Below are 26,710 nucleotides of genomic sequence, written 5' to 3' on the forward strand. Positions count from 1 at the left end.
GATGTGGCAGTCTGCTCCTATAAAGATAGCCTTGGACATCCTATGGGGCAGTTTTATTCTGTCCTATTGCTACAAGTCGGAATCGACTCAATAGCAACGGTTTTGGTCTTTTTTGTTTTGTTTCACCTTTACTTACTCTAACCTACACTATCATTTTCATTGCTCTTAGACTTTTTTTTTTTTTTTTTTGCCTCCTCTATCTCTTTAGATGAATGAATCTACTAAAATGGAAAGCATTATTTGAAGTGAGGAAGAACTATATACTCACTACACGGTATCTTTTCCATCACTTCTATTCCTTAAGTCTAACACATTATTCGCTTTCTCAGTGTATAACTAGGTGCCAAGCCTCTCTGGTATCCTCTGCACCTTTCTGGAAAGGTTACAACTTTCCCTTTGGTCACAGGATTGAGAGTGGTGTCGGCGAGAATACTGTTCTCTCCAGCCCATATACCCTCAATACTAGTTTATACAAAATTTCATCAACTTTGGGTTTTGCTATGTTCATCTGGAATTCCTCATGCTCCTGTCAAAAACTTTCCTGCTCCATGGTCACCAGGCTTCCTTAATGGTTTCTGGTGAGTGACTTATATCAAAAGCTGCAAAGCCTAGATAAATTATGCCCACCAGCTTGCCCTTGCCTGCTATATTAATTCTTCTGGGGGCTTCTGACAGACTACAGATGCATATCTCTCTCCAGAAATATGGTTTTCTCTAGTTCCTTGGCCCTGTCCAATTCTTCAGGCTGACATTTCAGAGATCCCTATTAGGCTGAGCCAGGGTTCGACTCATATTCAAAGAAGTCAAGCCATTGCCTCAAAGTGGCCTGCATCCAGTAGAATGTTCTGGAAATATTCACTACTGATGATGGCGCATTCTTGTCACAGTTATTTTTCTTGCTGTTGTAATCAGGCCCCAGAGGCTATTACACATGACAGAGATCAAAACGGCTACCATGCCAGCCCCTCCACATCGCCAGTAAAACAGGTGTTGCTGATAAATTACAGATTTATTAGTAGCTTTACACGCTATTCTTCAGCTCCTCCAAAACAGTGAAAGCAGTTAACACATTAACATTGCTCCATACATTCCAGTCCTTCTTTAAACAGTCCTTTCTCTCATTCCTTCTTCTACCCCCCTCCAAATAATAACATAAGCTCCAAATTTTGGGTTGCCCATCACTTTTAGCCTGGCTGAATAAAGCCTGACACTAGGAATCATACCAAAAGTCACTAAGTGACAATCCAAAGCTCACAAGTGAAAATTCTCTCCCCAGCTAATCCATTTCTCCTAACAATGCTACTTATCTGAAGAAAGTCAGGTTGCTTCCATGCAACTCCCGATTTTTGGGTTCAGTGAAGTACTCCTGATATCTAGGACTCAATGCCAAATGCTCCCTACTTCTCCAGAGCAATTCCCAATGAGGCCTCTGGTCTTCCCTGGGCGTCCCCTTTCCTTTTCTATGTATTCTGCCTTTTGAGGGGAATCGAGTAGATTCACCAACTCAAGTATAAATATCTGGGTTGTGCTCTTTATCTCAAAAACCTATAAATCTGTATCCTGATTAATTCAGGGGCAAAGAGAACTCCAGAATTGATATGGATAAGGCCCTACCTTCAGTTTTCCATTAAAATCACCAAGAGTTCCCAGACCAACAGTGATATTTATACAAGTGAACTACATTAAGGAAATCTGACACATTAAATCCAATCTTTCAAAACAGATGCACTAGATCAGTGGTTTCCAATCCTGGCTCCTAGCTAATCATCACACTCTATAGAGGACCGTTTTAAAAAAAAAAAAAGGTTAAGATTCCAAGGTCGCACCCCCAAGAGAGTATGATCCAGCGTGTCCAGGGTACAGCCCAACAATCTCTTTTTCAAAAGTTCCAAGGTGATTCTAATGACCAGCCGGGTTTGGGAACCATTGCTCACTTTACTGGAGTCTTGGTGGTGCAGTGGTTAAGAGCTCAGGCTGCTAAGCAAGAGGTCAGCAATTAGAATTCACCAGCCGCTCCTTGGAAACCCTATGGGACAGTTCTACTCTATCCTATAGGGTCGTTATGAGTCAGAATCAACTTGACAGCAACAGGTTAGTTTGGTTTTACTCACTTTATTAGAAGATTCACCACAGGGTTCCTTTAAATGGCTATATACCCTGTCTCATGCATTTAATATGATATTTTTAGGATTTGGTTTATCAAAGTAAATCCACATACCATTCACCAAGAACACATCTCCTACATTGGCAAAGTCTACTATGAGTTGCCATATTTAGAAAAATTATAGAACGATAACAATGTCCATTAAGGGGTCTACTCACCTCATACTTTCTGTAGTTTACCAGCAAAGCCAAGAGGACAACAGCATCATACCCATGCTCCCTACGACTTGGTGGGTGGGAGAGTATCTGTAACAAGAACCAGAAGTATATAATAGTACTAACCCCTGACTCCTGGACATGCAGACAGAGAAAATTTGAGGAGATGGTTTACCCAAAAGAAAAAGAGATAACAACAGAATCGACCTACCTGTAAAATTGCCTCAAATATACTGTTGATCATTACATACTCCAAGATAGTGTTCTGACTGATGTTATCTGTCACCTGAATGTAATAAAAGGCTTTTTAAAGTTTGTACTGAGGAACTCTGATAGCTCATGTGTATCTCCTCCCCTAGCATCTAAGAGAAACAGAAAGGTTAAAACATTCTACTAGATACTTACTAGTACTAAACCTTTTACAAGCACACCAAAGCCACCAGAACTGAATAGACATATACCAGAAGGGGAGGAAATTAGCAAACTAAAACTTCCTGCATCTTTGAACTACTCTTTGTTTCTCTCATACCCTCACACAAGCATTTGCTTAACAGTTTCTTGAGTTTCATTCCTCAAACGCCCAGGAAGAGGTTTATGAATCCAGAGGTCTTCAAGCGGTGGCAGGGAAAGGGAATCACTGAAGTAAATGAACAACACTCTGCCCTCCCTCCTCCCACCAGAAATTACAGGCCAGCTTCTAACCATAAAATCAAAGCTAGAACAAATAAAAATGCTCAGAATCATGAGAACCGTTTCCAAATGAGGCCTGATAAGAAGTGCAAATCTGACAATCCAGAAGACAGTAGTTCTCCTACAGTGGTACCTCTAAAGTGATAAATATTACATTCCTGCAGGCTAGATTTACAAGTTAAAAGTTGCTCCAAAGAGTCCCCTGACAAAGAAACATGGATGGGTCACTTACGGTCACTAAGCAAAGGAGAAGTTTCAGACATAAACTCTTCAGACTTTCAGAACCTTCTGCACAAAGCAATGAATCCAAACTCTCCATCAAGTTCTGAGAAAGAGAATCATTAAGAATTAAACCATATCAAAAAACATCTATACCCTGTCTCCATCCAGCGCTGGGTTACATGGCACAGGGTAATGTAACTAACATACAACGACGCAACTAAATTATTCCCCTAGACCTTGCAAAATTAGACAAAGTAAAGGAAGACTTCAAAGTGCTTTAGAACAGTTGCACAGAATAATAAAGAATTCACTACTCTATCAAATAAGTGTAGCCTACTATCCCCATATAAACCTTAAATTGAAAGGAAGTAAAAAAGGAAATAATCTTTACTGGGGCCCAGTTTTTTTTTTTTCTTTTGTTTACTTATAATTTATACTCTTTCAAAAAGAATTTGAGGCTTAAAGCAAAAATACACATGTAACAAGACAATTAGGTAGAAATAATTAAAACCTGGGCTAATACAATTAATGATTGTGGATAAGCATTAATTAACTTTTGCTCCAAGTTTAAAAAAAGGAAACATAATGGTTAGTGATTGTATACAAGTTTCATTATTTGATAAAGCATATCACCTGATGCAGGCACACTGAACAAACAACAAAGAGACAATATCGTTATTGGCTATTACTGGCCGTATGAACCAACAAAGCTAGTTTGTTGTCCATCCTGGTCAATTCTACTTGATGGCATGATTAGAGTTTATCACTTTTACTAACAACCAGCAGAGATGCAAACTAATGAAAACACAGAAACTTAGACACTAATAAAAGAGGGAAGAAGAAAAAGAAATATTCTATACGAAATGAAGAAACAGAATGGATGGAAAATTAAGAATTTAGCATGCTGGAAGGTCAAGCTGAAGGTTCAAAATAGGCTGTCTCAGTTCAATACAACAAATATGTGGTGAGAGTTTACAATATGCTAAATATTGTGCTTTCAAAGAATTTAAGAAAAAACAAGGCCGTGACTCTTGCTTTCAAAGTGCTTTTAGTTTAGTCAGAGAGAAAATTAAAGCAGTTTTAATTTAACAGTTTTTTTATGAGAGAAATGTACATGCCAAAAAACCAAACTCGCTATCATAGAGTCAATTCTGGCTCATCATGACCCTATAGGACAGAGTAGAACTGTCCCATAGGGCTTCCAAGGCTGTAATCTTTACAGAAGCTGACTGCCACATCTTTCTCCCATGGAGCAGCTGGTGGGTTTAAACCACTGACCTTTAGGTTAGCAGCTGAGCACTTTAACCACTGTGACATCAGGGCTCCTTAGAACTATACACAGAAGAATAAAATTAGCTCAAAGGTCACCTATTCCAGGACCCCTCAAATAGATCAGCAGGAATTAAACAACACTTGAGGAGGAAAGGGATTATAGACAGGTAGTAGCGTGGCCAAAAACACATGAGGAATGAAACAGCCCTGGGTGTGGGACTGGAATACAAGCAGTTTGTTATTATAGGCATATAAAGAGTGAGGCACAGTGGTGAGAGACTGGAGAATTAAATAGGGAGCAGGATCACAAAAGTCTTAAAAAGCCAACTAAGGAGTTTGGTCTTTATCCTGTTGCTGTTGTTAGGTGCCATCGAGTCAGTTCTGACTCATACCAACCCTGTGTACAACAGAAAGAAACACTGCCTGGTCCTGCTCCAATCTCACAATCATTGTTATGCTGGAGCCCATTGTTGCAGCCATTGTGTCAATTCATCTTGCTGACCGTCTTCCTATTTTTTGCTGGCCCTCTTCTTTACCAAGCATGTCCTTCTCCAGGGATTCATCCTTTTAGTGAAAGTGATTTAATGAAGGATCTTAAGCAAGAAAGATTTGAGTGTAAGACATATCACCCTAGTGTCAGTGTGGATGACACATTTAAAGACTCTAAGTCTAGGGGATGGAGACCAATGAGGAAAAATTTATCAATTTTCTGAGGGCAGCTGCCATGTCTTATTTGACTCTGTATCCCCAAGGCCTACCACAGTGCCTGGCACATAGAAGCTCAGCAAATGTTTCTCAAAGGAATGAATGAAGGCAGCTCACCACAATAGTCCAATGGGGACACTGGCAGTAGAGGAAAAAAAGAAAAGACAACACAGGCATGAGAAATATGAGCTGGGGTAAAATTAGCTGAATTTGGTGATCATCTTATATGAAAGATGAGGGAGAGAAAAGAGTCAAGGCTAGCTCCCAAGTTTCTGGCTTAGGAGACCAAGGAGAGAGATATGCCTATTCTGATAGGGAATGAATGATGAAGAAGAGATGTAGGGGAAACAATGAGTTCTATTTTAGATGTCAAGTAAGAGGTACCAATGAAATATATGAGTGAGTATATTTAGCAAGTACTTAGGTATACAACCCTGAGGCTCATAGGGTAAAGTTAAGGCTAAAGATAATAGATTTAGTAGTCATCAGCATATAAGTAGTAGAACTATGAGAATGAAAGAGATGTCTGGGATTTTACCATGACATGCATATGGGCTGTAAAGATAACTCTTGGTAATACATCTGTGGAAAGAGATGATGGAGAAGCTCAATATCTTCAGTAAAGGCAAAGCCAGGGGCCAACAATGGAACAGAATATCAATTTCTCATGTGCAAGTTCAAGATGAAGCTGAAGAAAATCAAAGCAAGTCCACAAGAGCCAAAGTATGACCTTGAATACATCTTGCCTGAATTTAGAGACCATCTCAAAAACAGATCTGAAGACCAGACTTAATGGTCTGACTGAGACTAGAAGGACCCCGGAGGTCATGGTCCCCAGACCTTCTGTTAGCCCAAGATAGGAACCATTCCCAAAGCCAACTCTTCAGACAGGGATTAGACTGGACTATGGGATAGGAAATGATTCTGGTGAAGAGTGAGCTTCTTAGATCAAGTAGACACATGAGACTATGTAGGCAGCTCCTGTCTGGGTGAGAAATGAGAGGGCAGAGGGGATCAGAAGCCAGCTGAATAGACACAAAAACAGAGAGTGGAGGGAAGGAGTGTGCTGTCTCACTAGGGGGAGAGCAACTAGGAGTATATAGCAAGGTGTGTATAAATTTTTATATGAGAGACTGACTGGATTTGTAAACTTTCACTTAAAGCACAATAAAAATTAAAAAAAAAAAAAACAGATTTGATGCACTGAACACTAATGACCAAAGACCAGATGAGCTGTGGGAAGCCATCAAAGGCATCATACATGAAAAAGTAAAAGGTCATTAAAAAGACAGGAAAGGAAGAAAAGACAAAAACAAACTAGATAGTAAACAAGTGTCAACTTTGGTGAAGGGAAAGACAATACACCAACACAGGGGCAGTCAGTACAACACGACCAAGGCAAAGTCATAGACGCTTCCAAGACACACCCAAACACCTCGAGGGACCGAGCTGCTAAGGCTGAGGGCTGGGGACGATGGTCCTCGGAGACATCTAGGTTTACTGGCATAAATAGTTCATAAAGAAAATGCTCTACATCTTACTTTGGTGAGTAGCATCTAGGATCTTAAAAGCTTGTAAGGAGCCATCTCAGATACATCAATTAGTCCCATCCTGTCCAGAACAAAGGAGAATAAAGAAAACCAAAGACACGAGGAAAATATTAGCTCTAAGGACTAAAGGACCACATGACCCACAGCCTCCACCAGCCCGACCCCAGAAGAACTAGATGGTGCCCGGCTACCACCACTGACCACTCTGACAGGAATCTCAATAGAGAGTCCCGTACAGAGTGGGAGAAAAATGTACAACAAAACTCAAATTCACAAAAAAAGCCCAGACTTACTGGTCTGACAGAGACTAGAGAAACCGCCAAGGCTATGGCCACCGGACACCCTGCAAACTCTGAACTAAAGTTACTCCTGAAGTCCACCTTTCGGCCAAAGATTAGACAGGCCTATCAGTTACCCTTCTAACTTGGATCTGAAGCCACTTCCAGAGATCGCCTTTCAGCCGAATATCAAACAGGCCTATAAAATAAACATGAGGAAAATGCTCCTTAGAACAATCAACTATATGACACCAAAAAGGCAACGTTTGCCCAAAAGCAAAGATGAGAAGGCAGGAAGGGCCAGGAAAACCACAGGAATGGAAACAAGGAGCTCAGGGTTGAAGTGGGGAGAGTGCTAACGCATTGTGGGGATTGCAACCAATGTCGCGGAACACTTTGTGTATAAATTATTAAATGAGAAACTAATGTGTACTGTAAACTTTCACCTAAAGCACAATAAAAGTTAAAAAAAGAAGCGAGGATGGCGAGACTTTGGCTCTCTTTGGACGCATCATCAAAAAAGACCAATCATGGTAGAGGTTCTAGCCAGAGCAATTAGGCTAGAAAAAGAAATAAGGGCATCTAAATTGGCAAGGAAGAAGTAAAAGTATCCCTATTTGCAGATGACATGATCTCATACACAGAAAACTCGAAAGAATTCACAAGAATACTACTGGAACTAATAGAAGATTTCAACAAAGTATCAGGATACAAGATAAACATACAAAAATCAGTTGGATTCCTCTATATCAACGAAGAGAACTTCCAAGAGGAAATCACCAAATCAATATCATTTACAATAGCCCCCAAGAAGATAAAATACTTATGAATAAATCTAACCAGATACATAAAAGTCTTCTGCAAAGAAAACTGTAAGACAGGGCTGCAAGAAACCCACATAAGCAGAAAAACATACCTTGCTCATGGAGAGGAAGACTCAACATTGTGAAAACGTTGATTCCACCCAAAGCAATCTACAGATACAATGCAATCCCGATCCAAATTTCAATGACATTTTTTAATGAGCTGGAGAAACAAATCACCAACTTCATATGGAAAGAGAAGAGGCCCTGGATAAGTAAAGCATTACTGAAGAAGAAGAACAAAGTGGGAGGCCTGGCATTACCTGATTTTAGAACCTATTACACTGCCACGATAGTCGAAACAGTCTGGTACTGGTACAACAACAGATACATAGACCAATGAGCAGAACTGAGAATCCATACGTAAATTCATCCACCTATGAGCAGCTGGTATTTGATAAAGGCCCAAAGTCTGTTAACTGGGAAAAAGACAGTCTCTTTAACAAATAGGGCTGGCATAACTGGATATCCATCTGCAAAAAAATGAAACAAGACCCATACCTCACACCATGTACAAAAACTAACTCAAAATGGATCAAATGCCTAAATATAAAATCTAAAATGATAAATATCATGGAAGAAAAAATAGGGCCAACATCAAAGGCCTAAATATAAAATCTAAAATGATAAATATCATGGAAGAAAAAATAGGGCCAACACTAGGGGCCCTAATATGTGCCATAAACAGAATACAAACCATAAAAAATGCACTAACACCAGAAGAGAAACTAGATAACTGGGAGCTCCTAAAAATCAAACACTTACGCTCATCAAAAGAATAAAAGGACAACCTACAGACTGGGAAAAATATTTTGGCTATGACAAATCCAATCAGCGTCTAATCTCTAAAATCTACAAGATACTGTAAAACCTCAACAACAAAAAGACAAATAACTCAATTAAAAAATGAGCAAAGGACATGAACAGAAACTTCTCCAAAGAAGACATTCAGACAGCTACCAGATACATGAGGAAATGTTCACGATCATTAGCCATTAGAGAAATGCAAATCAAAACTACCATGAGATACCATCTCACTCCAACAAGGCTAGCATTAATCCAAAAAACACAAAATAATAAATGTTAGAGAGGCTGTGGAGAAACTGGAACAATTATACACTGCTGGTGGGAATGTAAAATGGAACAACCACTTTGGAAATCAATTTGGCGCTTCCTTAAAAAGCTAGAAATAGAAGTACCATATGATCCAACAATTCCACTCCTTGGAATATATCCTAGAGAAATAAGAGCCATCACACGAACATATATGCACACCCATGTTCACTGCAGCACCGTTCACAACAGCAAAAAGATGGAAACAATCTAGGTGCCCATCAATGGACTGATGGATAAACGAATTATGGTATAGTCACACAATGGAGCACTACACAACAATAAAGAACAACAATAAATTTGCGAAACATCTCATAACATGGATGAATCTGGAAGGCAGTCACAAAAGGACAAATACTGTATAAAACCACTATTATAAGAGCTCAAAAAAAGGTTTAAACACAGAAAACATTCTTTGATGGTTACGAGGGTGGGGAAGCAGGGGGAGGGGTATTCACTAACTAGATAGTAGACAAGAATTATCTTAGGTGAGGGGAAGGACAACACACAATACAGGGGAAGTCAGCACAACTGAACTAAACCAAAATCTAAGAAGTTTCCTGAATACGACCAAACACTTCAAGGGACAGAGTAGCGGGGGCGGGGGTCTGGGGGCCAAGGTTTCAGCGGACTTCTAAGTCAATTGGCATTAACAAAGTTTATTAAGAAAATGTCCCACATCCCACTTTTGTGAGTGGTGTCTGGGGTATTAAAAGCTAGCAAGCAGCCATCTAAGATGCATCAGTTGGTCCCAAACCACCAGGAGCAAAGAAGAATGAAGAACACCAAAGACACAGGAAAATATGAGCCCAAGAGACAGAAAAGGCCACATAAACTGGAGACTTCATCAGCCTGAGACCAGAAGAACTACAGGGTGCCCAGCTACCACCGATGACCACCCTAACAGGGAATACAACAAAGAGACCCTGATGGAACAGGAGAAAAATGGGGTGCAGAGCTTAAATTCTAGTAAAAAGATCAGACTTAATGGTCTGATTGAGACTGGAGCAACCCCAGAAGATATGACCCCTGGATTCTCTGTTAGCCCAGAACTAAAACCATTCCCAAAGCCAACTCTTCAGACAAAGATTAGACTCGATTATAAGGCATAAGATGATACTCATGAAGAGAGTGCTTCTTAGCTCAAGTAGATACGTAAGACTAAATGGGCAGCTCCTGTCCAGAGGTGAAATAAGAAAGCAAAAACGTACAGGAGCTGGTTGAGTGGACACGGGAAATCTGGGGTAGAAAGGAGGAGTGTGCTGTCACATTATAGGGAGAGTAACTAGAGTCACATAACAATGTGTGTATAAATTTTTGTATGAGAAACTAACTTGAATTGTAAACTTTCACTTAAAGCACAATGAAAAATAAATAAACATCAATCCCTAGAAAAGGATATCATGGTGGGTAAGTGAAAATGAGGAAAACCCTCAATGCAATGGACTGACACAACAATGAAGATGACACAGGACCAAGCAACGTTTAGCTCTGTTTCAATGTTTAGTTCTGTTAGCAACTAACAACAACAACTAGGTACTAAACTCTTGTTTGTTTACAATTGAATATTCATAAATTTTTCTTGTAACCTAACCACTATACGGATTCTTTGGCACATAAACAGATTTTAAGTGACAGAACAGTAGCTCGTTTTCCAAAGTTCACATTATGAACAACATTCACTTACGATAGTGTCTTAATGACACTGTAAATCATATATCTGATAAGGGACTTATATCCAGAATATATAAAAACTCTTACAACTCAGCAATAAAAAGGCAGTCCAATCTAAAAATGGGCAAAGGATTTGAAAAGATATTTCTTTAAAAAAGACATACGAATGGCCAGTAAGCACATAAAAAGATATTTAACATCATTAGTCATTATGGAAATGCAAATCAAAACTGCAATGAAATACCACTTCACATCCACTAAACAGGCTAAAATTAAAAAAAAAAAAGACAATAACGTGCTGGTGAGGATTTGAAAAAATCAGAACCTTCATACATTGCCGATGGAATTACACAAAATGGTGCAGCCACTTTGGAAAATGGCTTGGCAGTTCCTCAAATGTCAAAAAGAGTTACCATACAGCCAATAATTCCACTCCTAGGTATATATTCAAGAAAATTCAAAACACACGTCTACACAAAAACTTATACACAAAAATGTTCATAGCAGTATTATTTATAATAACCAAAAAAGTATAAACAACCCAAATGTCCATCAACTGATGTATGGATAAACAAAAAGTACTATACATAGCCATGCAATTGAATATTATTTGACAATAAAAAGGGATGAAATATTGATACATCCTACAACAAGGATGAACCTTAAAAACATTTTGTCAACTAAAAGCAGTCAGACACAGAAGGCCACATATTGTATGATTACATTTATCTGAGATGTTGGGAATAGGCAAATCAAGAGACATAAAGTAGATTAGCAGCTGCCTGGAGCTGCCGAGGGAATGGGGAATAACTTCTAATAGGTACAGGTTTTCTTTAGGGGGTGATGAAAATGTTCTGAAGTTAGAGAACGGTAAACATACTAAAAACTATTAATTGAATTGCACACTTTAAAAGGATGAATTGTATGTGAATTACATATCAATAAAACTAGTTTTTTAAAGATAGTTTAAGTCACTGTGTTAAATCAAAAAACTTAAAGTTTAGAACTAAAGATACCCTTGCATATTAACTTGCTATATTTTACTTATATTTATAAATGTTTTTGAGAATGTATGATCAAATGATACAAATGATAAACAAAACTGCTCAGTCTTTATCCTGCAGGAAAAGGATGCCTAAATTCAAATTTGAATTCGGAAATTTCCCTTTATTCAGATAAGCCAAGCCTGCAAAATATTCAATGTGATGCCAGATTCAATCATCTAATTCTGAGTCCAAATCTTTTTGTACATCTAACTGTCTGCAGATGGTATCCATGAACAGCTGTCAGAAGCAGCCATTCACAGGCACATCTGCAGCTGAGGCCTCACCTTCATGCACAGCTCTGCCTTATCAAAGCCCATCAGCATGTTGATAATGTCAAACCCAGAGGTAGACTTATTCTTCTGATGAACTCCTCGAATGAGTGCACACAAGGTCTGCAGAGATGAGAGAAAGAATTCTTTCCAGAGAGGAAATCTCAAAATTAGAAAGACACTGGATCTGTAGCCTCATATTGCAACCTCACAACTTACCTCTTAGACAGCTGACATTTTAATTTCTGTTGCTCTGAGCTCCAACACAGTCTGAGTCTTAATATGTGCATAATCCAGAAATTAAGAGAGAAACAGCAACTGAGACTCCTAATATCCTCTTTTTTATTAATTTTTTTTGTCATTCTCTTTTTAAAAATTATACTGCAGACAAGGACTAGAAGGTGATATTCAAAATTTAAAAACAGTTCTTGAGTTAGAATTATGGGATTAATGGTGTGTTCTTTTGTTTAAAATTAATTTTAGTATTTACATTACAACTTATCACTTTTAGTAACTATATTTTTAAAAATTTAAAAAGTCATATACATCCCTATATGGTAACAGCCAGTTGCTTCAAATCTTAAATTCATTATAATCCCCATCTGCTACTTACTAGCTGTGTGACCTTAAGCCAATCAGTAAACTTTTTTTCATAATTTTTACTGTATTTTAAGTGAAAGTTTACAAACCAAGTCAGTCTCTCACACAAAAACCCATATACACCTTGCTACACACTCCCAATTACTCTCCCCCTAATGAGACAACCAACTCTCTCCCTCCACTCTCTCTTTTCGTGTCCATTTCGCCAGCTTCTAACCCCCTCCACCCTCTCATCTTCCCTCCAGGCAGGAGATGCCAACCTAGTCTCAAGTGTCCACCTGATCCAAGCAGCTCACTCCTCACCACCATCCCTTTCCAACCCATTGTCCAGTCCAATCCATGTCTGAATAGTTGGCTTTGGGAATGGTTCCTGTCCTGGGCCAACAGAAGGTCTGGGGGCCATGACCACTGGGGTCCTTCTAGTCTCAGTCAGACCATTAAGTCTGGTCTTATGAGAATTTGGGGTCTGCATCCCACTGCTCTCCTGCTCCTTCAGGGGTTCTCTGTTGTGTTCCCTGTCAGGGCTGTCATCGGTTGTAGCTGGGCACCATCTAGTTCTTCTGGTCTCAGGATGATGTAGTCACTGGTTCATGTGGCCCTTTCTGTCTCTTGGGCTCATAATTACCTTGTGTCCTCGGTGTTCTTCATTCTCCTTTGATCCAGGTGGGTTGAGGCCAATTGATGCATCTTAGATGGCTTCTTGCTAGCGTTTAAGACCCCAGATGCCACTCTTCAAAGTGGGATGCAGAATGTTTTCTTAATAGATTTCATTATGCCAATTGACTTAGACGTCCCCTGAAACCACGGTTCCCAGACCCCTGCCCCTGCTACGCTGGCCTTCGAAGCATTCAGTTTATTCAGGAAACTGCTTTGCTTTTGGTTTAGTCCAATTGTGCTGACCTTCCCTGTATTGTGTGCTCTCTTTCCCTTCATCTAAAGTAGTTCTTATCTACTATCTAATTAGTGAATACTCCTCTCCCACCCTCCCCCTCCCCCATCTCGTAACCACGAAAGAATGTTTTCTTCTCAGTTTAAACTATTTCTCAAGTTCTTATAATAGTGGTCTTATACAATATTTGTCCTTTTGCAACTGACTCATTTCACTCAGCATAATGCCTTCCAGGTTCCTCCATGGTATGAAATGTTTCACAGATTCCTCACTCTTCTTTATCGATGTGTAGTATTCCGTTGTGTGAATATACCATAATTTATTTATCCATTCATCCATTGATGGGCATTTTGGTTGCTCCCATCTTTTTGCTACTGTAAACAGTGCTGCAATAAACATAAACAAGCACATATCTGTTCATGTAAAGGCTTTTATTTCTCTAGGATATATTCCAAGGAGTAGGATTGCTGGATCGTATGGTAGTTCTATTTCTAGCTTTTTAAGGAAGTGCCAAATCGATTTCCAAAGTGGTTGTACCATTTGACATTCCCACCAGCAGTGTAGAAGTGTTCCAGTCTTTCCACAACCTCTCCAACATTTATTCTTTTGTGTTTTTTGGATTAATGCCAGCCTTGTTGGTATGAGATGAAATCTCATTGTAGTTTTGATCTGCATTTCTCTAATGGCTAATGATCATGAATATTTCCTCATATATCTGTTAGCTACCTGAATGTCTTTAGTGAAGTGTCTATTTGTATCTTTTGCCCATTTTTTAATTAGGTCATTTGTTTTTTTGCAGTTGAGTTTTTGCAGTATCATGTAGATTTTAGAGATCAGGTTCTGATCAGAAATGTCATAGCTAAAAACTTTTTCCCTGTCTGTAGGTAGTCTTTTTACTCTTTTGGTGAAGTCTTTGGGTGAGCGTAAGTGTTTGATTTTTAGGAGCTCCCAGTTATCTAGTTTTTCTTCTACATTCTTTATAATGTTTTGCATGCTGTTTATGCCATGTATTAGGGCTCCTAACGTTGTCCCTATTTTTTTCTTCCATGGTCTTTATCGTTTTGGATTTTATATTTAGGTCTTTGATCCATTTTGAGTTTGTTTTTGTGCATGGAGTGAGGTATGGGTCTTGTTTCATTTTTTTGCAGATGGATATCCAGTTATGCTAGCACCATTTGTTAAAAAGACAGTCTTTTCCCCACTTAACTGTTTTGGGGCCTTTGTCAAATATCAACTGCTCACATGTGGATGGATTTATGTCTGTATTCTCAATTCTGTTCCATTGGTCCATGTATCTGTTGTTGTACCAGTACCAGTCTGTTTTGACTACTGTGGCGGTACAATAGGTTCTCAAATCAGGTAAAGTAAGGCCTCCCACTTCGTTCTTCTTTTTCAGTAATGCCTTCTTTATCCGGGGCCTCTTTCCCTTCCATATGAAGTTGGTGATTTGTTTCTCCATCTCATTAAAGAATGTTGTTGGGATTTGGATTGGAATTGCATTAAATGTATAGATCGCTTTTGGTAGAATAGACATTTTTATAGTGTTAAGTCTTCCTATCCACAAGCAAGGTATGTTCTTTCACTTATGTAAGTCCAATCAGTAAACTTGTAATACCTTAGTTTTCTCATCTATAAAGTGAGAAGGACAAATAATAGAAACCAACTCATAGGGACACTATGAGGATTATGTGAGTTAATGCAGTAAAGCACTTGAACAGTTTCAAACAGCCCCTGAACACACTTCCAGGAACTTTGTTAAGGCTCGAAAAGTGTTAACTGTAAAGACATTTATAATATCAGAATAATATACTATATTTTTTACGTAATAATAATGTAATATATTTTGGGGGGCCCAAGTGAGTGGCTTCAAGTCAATTCATTTCCACTGAACTAACAACATTTTACATTTCCTGCCCCCACAGGAGGCCACTGCAATTACTGGAAGTACAATTTCCAACTTTCATCCAGTCCCTACCACTGCGATGCTCACAATGTGGAACTTACTGCGTGAAAGGTTAACAAAGCCACAGGATAAACCTGGTCCATCTTTCTGGGACATCAACTCAAGAGGTAAATATTATTCCCATTCTATAGGTGAGAAAACTGAGGCTCACAAAGCAATTTGCTTAACCATTAAATTAGAAACCTAAACCCAATCTAACAAAAATTCCAATAAAATCCTTTATCTGCCATGGATTCTTCATATTTTAAACTTGTCAATAACTGCCCAAAGTACAACATGGGCTATACTGAACCCATTAGACTATAAACTCTAGAAGCTTTATTCAACATTTATTCAACAATAATTTACTTCCAGAATGCCAACTATACGCCAGACATTGTTCTATTCCCTAGAAATAAAGTACTAAATGAAACTATCAAAGTCGTTAATATACATATTCCCACCACCTAGCTCAATGCTTGGCACATTCAAGAAATAGTTGCTGAATGAATCTTACTCATGGTCATACCACTTACCACTAAGAACAGTGATTCTTAGTGGTTTTTGAGTTAAAAACCCTTTTCAGAATCTGACAAAAGCCCTCTCTCCAGAAAAAAATGGTCATATGCACATAAAATATCATACGTATGCACATAAAATATCATACATATGCACAAGGACTCCCCGAAACCTCAGATTAAGAACTCCTAATCTAGTGAGAAAATACTGTACTAAGAATCTCTTCAGGATTTTGCTGTAGACTAAGCACCTTTGCCTTAGTTTTTCTCTCTATATCTTCCTTTCCTCAAGTAAGAGGAAGAATTCTGTCAAACAATCTACCTTGGTGTTAGGTCAAATTATATAAACAGACAAGATTACTACTATAAGCATCAATTTGTTTAAACCAAGTCAATGGCTAAAAACACATGGCATTAAATATTTGATGCAAGAGTGAAGAAAGAAAGAAAAAAGAAAAGAAAGTGGAGGGAGAGAGGAATGAGAAAAGGGAGGGAGGGAGGGGAGGGGGTAGGCCAGAAAAGAAGGAAACCTCCTATCTAAGGGCAATTCTAATTTCCTCAGGCTCCAACACATTCTGTTACAATTCCTTTCTCCTGTTAAACAAGACTTCCCCAGTCTCCCAGACTTGTACCTGCAATGCATTGACAACTCGAATTGGATGCTCCTCTCCCAGAGCCTGGATGCAGTGTTGAAATAAGCAATTAATATTGTCTTTGATCTTCATTAACTCCTCACCATCAAGAGATTCCAACTTGCCTTCTAAGTACTCTAAATTCACCTGCCAAGGAAACAACAAAGGCGTTAGTGCATTTTTAGTGTAGTACCCAGAACACATGAGAAGTTATAGGAGAAGAATATCAGTTACCAGGAAAATCCACAGATGCCACCAAGTCTTACCTTCATGAGGAAGAGCTCCTCCCAAAACCGAGGACTGCATTTACTGGGGTCCTCTGTCTGAAATCAGAAGATAATCAAGTTTAACAACCCTAGCTATCACCGAAAGCATTAAATGTACATTTAGGAGGGTCATTATATAGTTGATCTTACCTTTCAAAATTAACTTCGAAAATGCCTAGTCATTCTAAACTGCCTTAGGGGGAAAGAAAACAAGTCTTTTTTTCAAACAGAAGACACTATGCATGAATACATATTCCCTGAACCAAAAATTACATAATGGTTCAAGGAATTACCCTCAAACTTTTCTCTTCTAGCAAGCAGTGAACCTAAACAACTAAATAAGTTAGTCCCATTGTGACATGCCCCCCCTTGCGTTTTTATGGTGTTCAATTTTCAAAGACCTTTTAAATACATTAAATACAGTGGCCTGGTGAGCCACGTAAGATGGATATTATTATCAACCCCCTTTTAGGAAAGAGGGTCCACAAAGTTAAGTGATGTGCCCAAGTGCAGGAGCCAAAACCCAGGTCACCTAAGTACTACAGCAATGGTTTTTATAACATCCTGTGTTGACTATTTCTATTTGTCCTCCTATATGTATTTGGAGCCCTGGTGGCATAGTGGTTAAGCGTTCAGGCTGCTAATCAAAAGGTTGGCAGTTCGAATCCACCAGCTGCTTCCTGGAAACTCTATGGGGCAGTTCTACTCTGTCCTATAGGGTCGTTATGAGTCAGAATCAACCTGATGGCAACAGGTTTGGGTTTTTTTATGTTTAGTCCTCTATACTGAACCTTTATATGCTCTTTTCTTAATTCAAATTGGTCCAAATGATGAGCAAAATTATGCTACCAGGATCCAAAATTTCTTAGCAATAATTTTCAAATAGAAATTTTAGGAAGTCAGAAGTTTCTGGTTAACGGGTGAAATAAGAAAAGAGAATCCATACTTCATGGGAAGGTTAATGATATAAAATCAGTAGATCAACGGCCCACCATCACCTTACCTTGAGTTGACCTTTTTCAATTACTAACAAGAACTAATGTCTTCATTAATTAAGACCGCCTTATCTAATAAGAAAATAATGTACTAAGAATCTTTAATTGAGGGTGGCATACAGGAGCATTACTATACAGACGCATCACTTCTGACCTTCTTATAAGGTCTTCAATTATTGAGTTCTATCCCTTTCTCTCAAGTCCTGCCCCCCAGAAGGGTCATATTTTGACACTCACACTTGCTATGTCATTTTGTTCTCTACATATGAGACTCAGGGAACTCATGGAGTTGGCACTTTCTATAACAAAAGCTCACTCAAGCAGGAGTTGTATGTATACCAAGCTTGCTTAACACAGAAAGAGCCCTAATAAGATCCTAGTACCTACTCACTTTCTCTGTATACCACTGATACTAAGCTGGGAAATTCTGTATTAAATTCTGTCAAAATCTGCTAGTTCACCTGTAGAGTTAATTCTCTAAGGCTTGTCAATAGTTAAATGTTTTATTTGATCACATTACTTATTCTGAGCCATGTGACAAAGTTGAAAGAGTAAGAACTTTGAAGTCAGACGCTTGGGTTCAAATCAAGGCTCCATCACCTTCCATCTGTGATCCCGGTTCCTCATCTGTAAAATGAGGACAGTAGCAGTACCTCTGCAGAGTTCCCATCAAAATTAGACCTAATGTATGTAGTGGTTCATTTAGAATAGTGCCAGAAACATAGTAGGAATGTAATATATGGTAACTCTTCTTGTAAGTATTATTCTGTTTTACATGTCCTACTTAAAACCAGAATTTCAGAAGGCAAGTATCCTTGAAGGGTACGTAATAACCCTAACTTTCATATTTTACAGCACAGGATTGGACCACGATCAATCAGCAGTTCTGAAGACCCAGATAAAACTCCAATAAAATTGCTAATAATTCCTCAGTTATGCCACATAGTTGGAGAATACGACAGGGTAAGCAATTGCTCTGACTACCAACAATTTCAGATGGAAAATAATAACACATCTTTTAAAAATATCTGAATCACAGAATTTTAGGGCCAAAAGGATCTTCATGGAATATCTAAGACAGAAGCATCCTTAAGCCAGATCATAAGGAATACAAGTCTGCCTTAAGGATACTTAGAGAAGAAGCTTCCCCTGCCTTCTTCTCTCCTTTCAATTGTTATACCCAGCTCACGGCAACAAACTGTAAGAACAATATGACAATAATCTATATTCATTAACACACGATTATAATCCCTACCATGAGAGAGCTCACTCTCAGCCTCACTCTCTCCCCCTCTAAAGAACATGAAGGTGGCAGGCAGGGGTGAAGTTATTTCACATTTTGGAACAAAAAACTAAGGAGTCAAGAAACAGCTGTACAGAATGACAGGGCTCCAGGCCTTACCATGAAGATCTCATCATACATCAGCACCACTTTTTCCTTCAGTGGTTTTTTGGAGGCTGAAGATTTCCGGAGCAAGCCACCCCGTTTCTCTACCTGTGCCATGGTTACACAATCTGTGAAAAGAAAGCCACAGTCAGTGCCAGAATGCCTTCCAAGATGCTGGATGGACAGTCTATTGAAATTCCTCTGAATGGGAAATATTTCAGGAAGAAGAAATGATAAACAATCATGCTATGGATCTTGTGCATCTGTCCAACCCTTGCCCTCCACCGGGTAATGCCTGGGTTTAAATCATTACTTGGCCTACAGCACAACACATTTTACATCCTTAAAACATGCCAGTGGACAAGGCTTAAAGCAGATCCAAAGCAAAGCAGGAAAATGTAACTAGCTCCATCTATAATGTTTGGCCATATATTTGAGGTTGATGGAAGGAAGGCTGCAAAACATACACTGCCCACAGACTGATGGAAAAGTTAAATTTCAAGTATTGATCTAGCTTAGGACCATTAAGGCAGGAAGTGTGCTGCAGACTGATGTGCTCCATTGATTTCCCCAAAGTAAGTGGGTCCACATCACTGCGAAGTACTTGGCCTTCACTGCCTCATAAATCACACTGCACTTGACTGTCTTCAGAAATTCCTCTGGAAAGAGACCCAGGGCAGAAAATAGCAGTTAAAAGGCCAAAAATTAAATGTGATTTCAAAATAACCGAATAACATATTCCTTTCAAATGTAATTGTATATATGTGTAACCCTACTGTAGATCAAATTTCAATGTATTTTTCAATTCTATATAAAAGCAGTTCCATGAATCATGCCCAAATTTTCCCATCCTGCTTCAAGAAATTCTCAAAAAATTTTTCAAGTGAAAACTCAAAATCCCATGGGTCTCCACTGTGAGTTTACCAGATTCCCTTACCTCCCAGGTTCTTTATATTATTGACAAAGGCTCTCTCTCTTTTCTTAAATCCTAGGCTGTAGCTGTGAAACTTAATCTCATCCAAAGACAACTATTGGGCGTGGAGGGGAAGAGGTGGCTGGTTTTACTTACAGATAAATCCAAAGCAACAAAGCTAATTTTGTTCAATGACTTTTAGAAAATATATACTATCTTTCAAATCAAAATCTTATTGAAAGCAGAGATATACCCAAAAGCACAAAAAATTATACCTCAGGCATTGTCTTCCTCTAATACATCATCCAAAAAAGAGATTCACCTTCAAACATATATCAAAACACAACTAGATATTAAGCATATCTAGGAAGGGACTGGAGCCCTGGTGGTGCAGTGATTAAGAGCTCAGGCTGCCAACCAAAAGGTCAGCAGTTCAAATCCACTCGCTGCTCCTCGGAAACCCTATGGGGCAGTTCTGCTTTATCCTATAGGGTCGCTATGAGTCAGAATCAACTCAACAGCTATGGGTTTAGTTTTTTAAGGAAGGGATTATATCTTACACTATTTCTATAAATATTGGCTCATGGAAAATGCCCAGTGTATGCTGTTCGCTGAGTGATTTCTGAAATAAGGAAAAAAAAAAAAAAATAGTGAAAAATCCCAGGTTTGACCTAAAATTATAATAAGACCTATTTCTATCACAGCCTCACTAAGTCCTCAAATTCAATTATGGTCCAGAGAAAACTAAAAGAAAAAATAACAACAACAAAAAAGAGAAAACACTTTTGGGCAATTTACACTATATTGATCATGGCTTTGCCTTAAAGCATGAAATACAGCCTCAGTTCAAAATAGTCCTGTGTCTTTTAAATAGGTAGTAAAGAGGTAGATGTCCTTATCCGGGAAAAATAAATTGGAAATCAAGAAGATTCTATTAAAATAAATCAAAAGCAATGCAATTCTAAGCTTAGTGGATATAGATCTTGCATGTGCCCAGCTTCAACCAGTTGATTAGTGGGAATCTCCAGTTGCCAGGTGTGAAATGCACATGTTTACAAACATCCCCCTCTGAGGATTTATAAGTGGGTTACAGCTAATCAATGCCCACCCAAAATCTAATAAGCTCACTTTCCCTACTTCAGAATCAGTACTTTCTAATAAGCAAAAAGGAACAGGAGAGGGGGAAAAACAATTCCAATCCAAAGTACCAAATTTCCTAAGAAATTAAATTCTTTTCATCACTCTCCTTCCTTTTGGAGCACGAGGAAATTCAGCCAAGGGCCTCAACACATTACTCTCTGTCATCCTCACAGGCAACTGGAATTTGCTACCCAAACTGCCTGACATGTTCTACCGCAAGGTCTAGAGCAAGCAAGGGTTTTTCTGGGGTAATGGAGGTGGAGAAGTGTAGAATTCTTACAGAAGTTTTTCTTTGGGTCCCAGAAATTAACCTGTGCTTCTAAATGTAAAAGTATAATACTTGACTGACGAGCAGTTAATTCTAGCATACAATAATGTGAGTGTAATCTGTTTATATTCTCCCAGAGCTTTTCTCCTCTTTAACATCCCTTCCCCGTTGTTCAGAGAACCAGCACCAGCTGGAGCTGCAAGGCATAATGGAAAGATAGGCCAGCAGAACTGAGACTGGCACACAGGTCTCCCAACCAACTACATGACACTAAGTCATTGTGCTTCTCACTTTACACGTAAGCAAAACAAGGGAACTGGATTAGACATATCATCTACCATCTCCCTCAACATCACTGAAATACCACAAATATATAAGAAGCATCCAAATACTGTCAAGCACTAGTCGAGGCATGAGAGGGTTACACAGAGGAAAATCCAGACCCGATCCTCTAGGAAATCACAGTCTACTGGCAGAGACAGACACATAATAACCCATAACACAAGGCAAATCACAAGAAATAAAGGTACAAAGAAAACGCTATGAGACACCGCAGAGGGAAAAAATCATTCTGTGACTAGGCTATGACCTCTGTTGATCCAGGCTTTTAAATTCTTCTGGCAAAGAAGCAATCACAGCAAAGGCACAGTAATCCCACAGAAATGTCAGTTTAGGCTTTAACATAGTTTCTCAGAAATAAGACACAGGCAGAGCATAAAAAAGAATCAGGCTCTTTAATACTAATTTCACCGACCACCAAACTTACAAACGGCTTCAAACACCCTCCCCCTACCCCAATAGACAGCATATCAATGAAACCTTTTATTCCTAAACCTCAGGGACTGCTGGCCCCATGACCTGCACCACAACTTCTCTCTGGAAGACTCAAGTCATACAATTTTCAAGATGTACATCTTAAAGCAATCCAGCCACACACTTCTTAAATGCCCATCACTTCACATCCTTGCAGGATGAAGTGACCAAATGTCAAGATTTTAAAACCTAAAACCAAGCTCTTCCAACATCTAAAATGCAAGAAATGCTAGCTACACTTAGCTAGTTGGTTATTCATTCATTTTACTGTCCTCTGGCGCACACTTCATGCCAACTCCAGTATCAGCAAAACTGATTTAACAGAAATTCACTTTAATTTCCAGAAAGTTAACACAGTTAATCTATCAGAAGTCTTGGCTTTTAGGCCAAGCGCTTATATGTTCTATAATCTTAAGTTACTTTTTCCTCCATCGGCCTCAATTTCCCATCTGTAAAAGATGACATGGGACACCGCTCTTTAAGATTCCAAATTTAATGGTCTGGGGTTCTAGGTTCACACTTGTAATGGACTGTTGGCACGTATTACTTTCTCTTCACTGTTGAGACAGACTCCAAATGCTGCTGTAGCTAGGTGCTGAGGTAAACACCCTAAAACACTTGAACCAATGCGTAAGAAAAGGAAAAGGAGAGGGAAGCGAAAAGAAAGAGGAAAGAAGGAAAATGAATAAAAGCAAATATGCCCATAATCTAGAAAGAAAAAATGTGCACAGATCAGGTACTCATTCAACAAGCATTTATTGAGCACCTTTTATGTGTCAGGCACTGAGGATGCGGCAGTAAACATGACAAAGAAGATCCCTGCTCTCATCAAGTTTCCATTCTAGTGGAGGGGAGACAGACCACACAAGGTAAACTGAAACACTGCTAAGTGCTTTGAAGACAAATTGCCTAGGTGGACTACTTTAGATTGGAAAGTTAAAGTAGGCCTCTCTGAAGAAGTGATACTTGGACTGAGGTCAGGCTAATAGGAAGGAATCAGCCATGTGAAAAACTTGGGGAAAGTATTCCAGATAGAGGTAATGGCAGGTGCAAAGGCCCCAAGATTTGAACAAACTTGTTATGTTCAAGAAATAGTCAATGTGCCTAGACTACAGCATAAACATTCTCTTTCTGAAATTATTTTATAAAAGTTATTAAAGTGGGTGTTTTGTGATTACGCGTGTGAGTTTAATATATAAAGAACTCAAATGTCCATCAGCAACTGTTGTTGTTAGATGCCGTTGAGTCGGTTCCAACTCATAGCGACCCTATGCACAACAGAACGAAACACTGCCCGGTCCTGTGCCATCCTTACAATCGTTATGTTTCAGCTCATTGTTGCAGCCACTGTGTCAATCCATCTTGTTGAGGGTCTTCCTCTTTTCCGCTGACCCTGTACTCTGCCAAGCATGATGTCCTTCTCCAGGGACTGATCCCTCCTGACAACATGTCCAAAGTATGTAAAACGCAGTCCCGCCATCCTTGCCTCTAAGGAGCATTCTGGCCGCACTTCTTCCAAGACAGATTTGTTCATTCTTTTGGCAGTCCATGGTATATTCAATATTCTTCGCCAACACCAGAATTCAAAGGCATCAATTCTTCTTCAGTCTTCCTTATTCATTGTCCAGCTTTCACACGCATATGATGCAATTGAAAATACCATGGCTTGGGTCAGGCACACCTTAGTCTTCGAGGTGACATCTTTGCTCTTCAACACTTTGAAGAGGTCCTTTGCAGCAGATTTACCCTATGCAATGCGTCTTTTGATTTCTTGACCGCTGCTTCCATGGCTGTTGATTGTGGATCCAAGTAAAATGAAATCCTTGACAACTTCAACCTTTTCTGTGTTTATCATGATGTTGCTCATTGGTCCAGTTGTGAGGATTATTGTTTTCTTTATGTTGAGGTGCAGTCCATACTAAAGGCTGTGGTCTTTGATCTTCATCAGTAAGTGCTTCAAGTCCTCTTCACTTTCACCAAGCAAGGTTGTGTCATCTGCATAACGCAGGTTGTTAATGAGTTTTCCTCCAATCCTGATGCCCCGTTCTTCTTCATATAGTCCAGCTTCTCGTATTATTTGTTCAGCATACAGATTAAATAGGTATGGTGAAAGAATACAACCTTGACGCACACCTTTCCTGACTTTAAACCAATCAGTATCCCCTTGTTCTGTCCAAACAACTGTCTCCTGATCTATGTAAAGGTTCCTCACGAGCACAACTAAGTGTTCTGGAATTCCCATTCTTCGCAATGTTATCCACAGTTTGTTATGATCCACACAGTCGGATGCCTTTGCATGGTCAATAAAACACAGGTAAACATCCTTCTGGTATTTTCTGCTTTCAGCCAGGATCCATCTGACATCAGCAATGATATCCCTGGTTCCATGTCCTCTTCTCAAACCGGCCTGAATTTCTGGCAGTTCCCTGTTGAGATACTCCTGCAGCCGTTTTTGAATCATCTTCAGCAAAATTTTGCTTGTGTGTGATATTAATGACATTGTTCTATAATTTCCACATTCGGTTGGATCACCTTTCTTGGGAATAGGCATAAATATGGATCAGCAATAGAATGGAAAAATAAATTATGATATATTCATAAAATAGACTACCACACAGAAATGAAAAAGAACAAATTATTGATACATGAAGCAACTTGGATAAATCTCATAGATAATGCTGAATAGAAAATGTCCAAAAAAAAAAAAAAAGAGTACGAACTGCATGATTCCATTTCTATGAAGTTCAAAAAACGTAAAATTAATCTTTGGTGACGGAGGTCAGAATATTACCCTCAGTGGGGAAATGAGAGGGAACACAAAGACATTTTCTGGGGTACTTTTTTATAAACATGCTCTATCTTGACCTAAGTGGAATTCATGCAAATACGTACATATGTAAAAAGTCAAGTTGTACACTTCACATTATGTAAGTTATTCCTCAATTTTAAAAACATGTCCAAATGCGTAGAGACAAAAGTTTTTAGTGCAAAACCAATAGTTGGTTATTTGAGAAGATCAATAAAATCAACAACCCTTTAGCTAGACATTTTTAAGCTAGACTTTAAAGGAAAAAAAGAACATACAAATCATTAAAACCAGAAATGAAAGTGAGGACATTACTACCAACCCTATAGAAATAAAAAGGATTATAAGAGAATATGATGAACAACTGTACGCCAACAAATTAGATAATCCAGATGAAATGGAAAAATTCCTAGAAACACATAAATACCTAAATTGACTCAACAAGTGATAGGAAATCTTAACCTGTAGGAAATAGATTGAATCAGTAATAAAAAACCTCCCAATATAGAAAAGTTCAGGACCAGATGGCTTCACCAGCAAATTCAACCAAACATTTAAAGAAATACCAATCCTTCTCACACTCTTCCAAAAAACAGAATAGGAGGTAACACTTACTAATTCGTTCAATGAGGTGAGCATTAGCCTGATGCCAAAAACAGATAAAGACATCACAAGAAAACTACAGATCAATATTCCTTATGAATATACTAGATACAAGCGTTCTCAACAAAATTACACCAAACCAAATCTAACAGCGTATTAAAGGGATTATACACCACGACCAAGTGGGATTTCTCCCAGCAAGGCAAAGTGGTTCAACATAAGAAAATCTGTCAATATAACGCACCACGTTAATAGAACAAAGAAAAAGAACCACGCAATCATCTCAATTAATGCAGAAAAGGCATTTAACAAAATCCAACATCTTTTCATGATAAAAACACTCACCAAACTAGGAATAGAAGGGAACTCCCTCAACATGTGTGGTATGATGGATCGATTTTATATGGCTTTTCTTCCCATGGTCTTGTAACTCCGACCGAAGTGACTGGGAGGGACTATACAAATACGGTAATTGTGACACACCTACGGGACTAGATAGCTTGCTAATAATGCAAATAAAGTTCATGGCACTCATGTGGGGATGAGACCGTGCAGATAAGGTCTATGGAACCCTAATGAAGGGACTGGTCAGTTTTGCCATCCCACTAGGCTTAAAATCAGCCATCCCAGAGGCAGGAGGAGGAGATCTCACCACTACCAAGAAAGAAAAACTAGGAGTGGAGCATATCCTTTTAGAGCCAAGATCTCTGTGCTGAGAAGCTCCTGCAACCAGGAGACCGAGAGAAAGCGGTAACGCTAAAGATGGCAAGAAGTGGTGGCAGAGAAACTGTGGCAGCAGAATCAGGAGACTAGCAAGGAGATCAGCAGGAAACTGGCAGGAGACGGGCAGGAAGCTTGCTGGAGAAGTAGGGTGCCTCTGGACACTTGGTGGAAGTAGGCTTGCCGACCCATGGAGCTAGAGCTGAGTGCCTTTGGG

At 39.0% G+C, this 26,710-nt stretch overlaps 1 protein-coding gene across 2 annotated transcripts in view; it reads right to left on the reverse strand.

Moving 5' to 3' along the window:
* ARMH3 (armadillo like helical domain containing 3) overlaps positions 1–26,710 on the reverse strand; it is a 219,401-nt gene that overhangs the window by 180,638 nt on the left and 12,053 nt on the right. For both annotated transcript variants that reach the window (XM_049855289.1, XM_049855291.1), the window contains exons 2-8: positions 19,246–19,358; positions 16,849–16,905; positions 16,583–16,729; positions 12,017–12,124; positions 3,242–3,334; positions 2,531–2,605; positions 2,323–2,409 (exon numbers count right to left, since the gene is read on the reverse strand). In XM_049855289.1, the coding sequence (XP_049711246.1) occupies positions 2,323–2,409; positions 2,531–2,605; positions 3,242–3,334; positions 12,017–12,124; positions 16,583–16,729; positions 16,849–16,905; positions 19,246–19,347 (669 nt within the window). In that variant the 5' untranslated portion in view covers positions 19,348–19,358. The remainder of the gene's footprint in view (positions 1–2,322; positions 2,410–2,530; positions 2,606–3,241; positions 3,335–12,016; positions 12,125–16,582; positions 16,730–16,848; positions 16,906–19,245; positions 19,359–26,710) is intronic.

This window comes from Elephas maximus, chromosome 16, assembly GCF_024166365.1.
Source record: "Elephas maximus indicus isolate mEleMax1 chromosome 16, mEleMax1 primary haplotype, whole genome shotgun sequence".
In the NCBI taxonomy this organism is placed as follows: Eukaryota; Metazoa; Chordata; class Mammalia; order Proboscidea; family Elephantidae; genus Elephas; species Elephas maximus.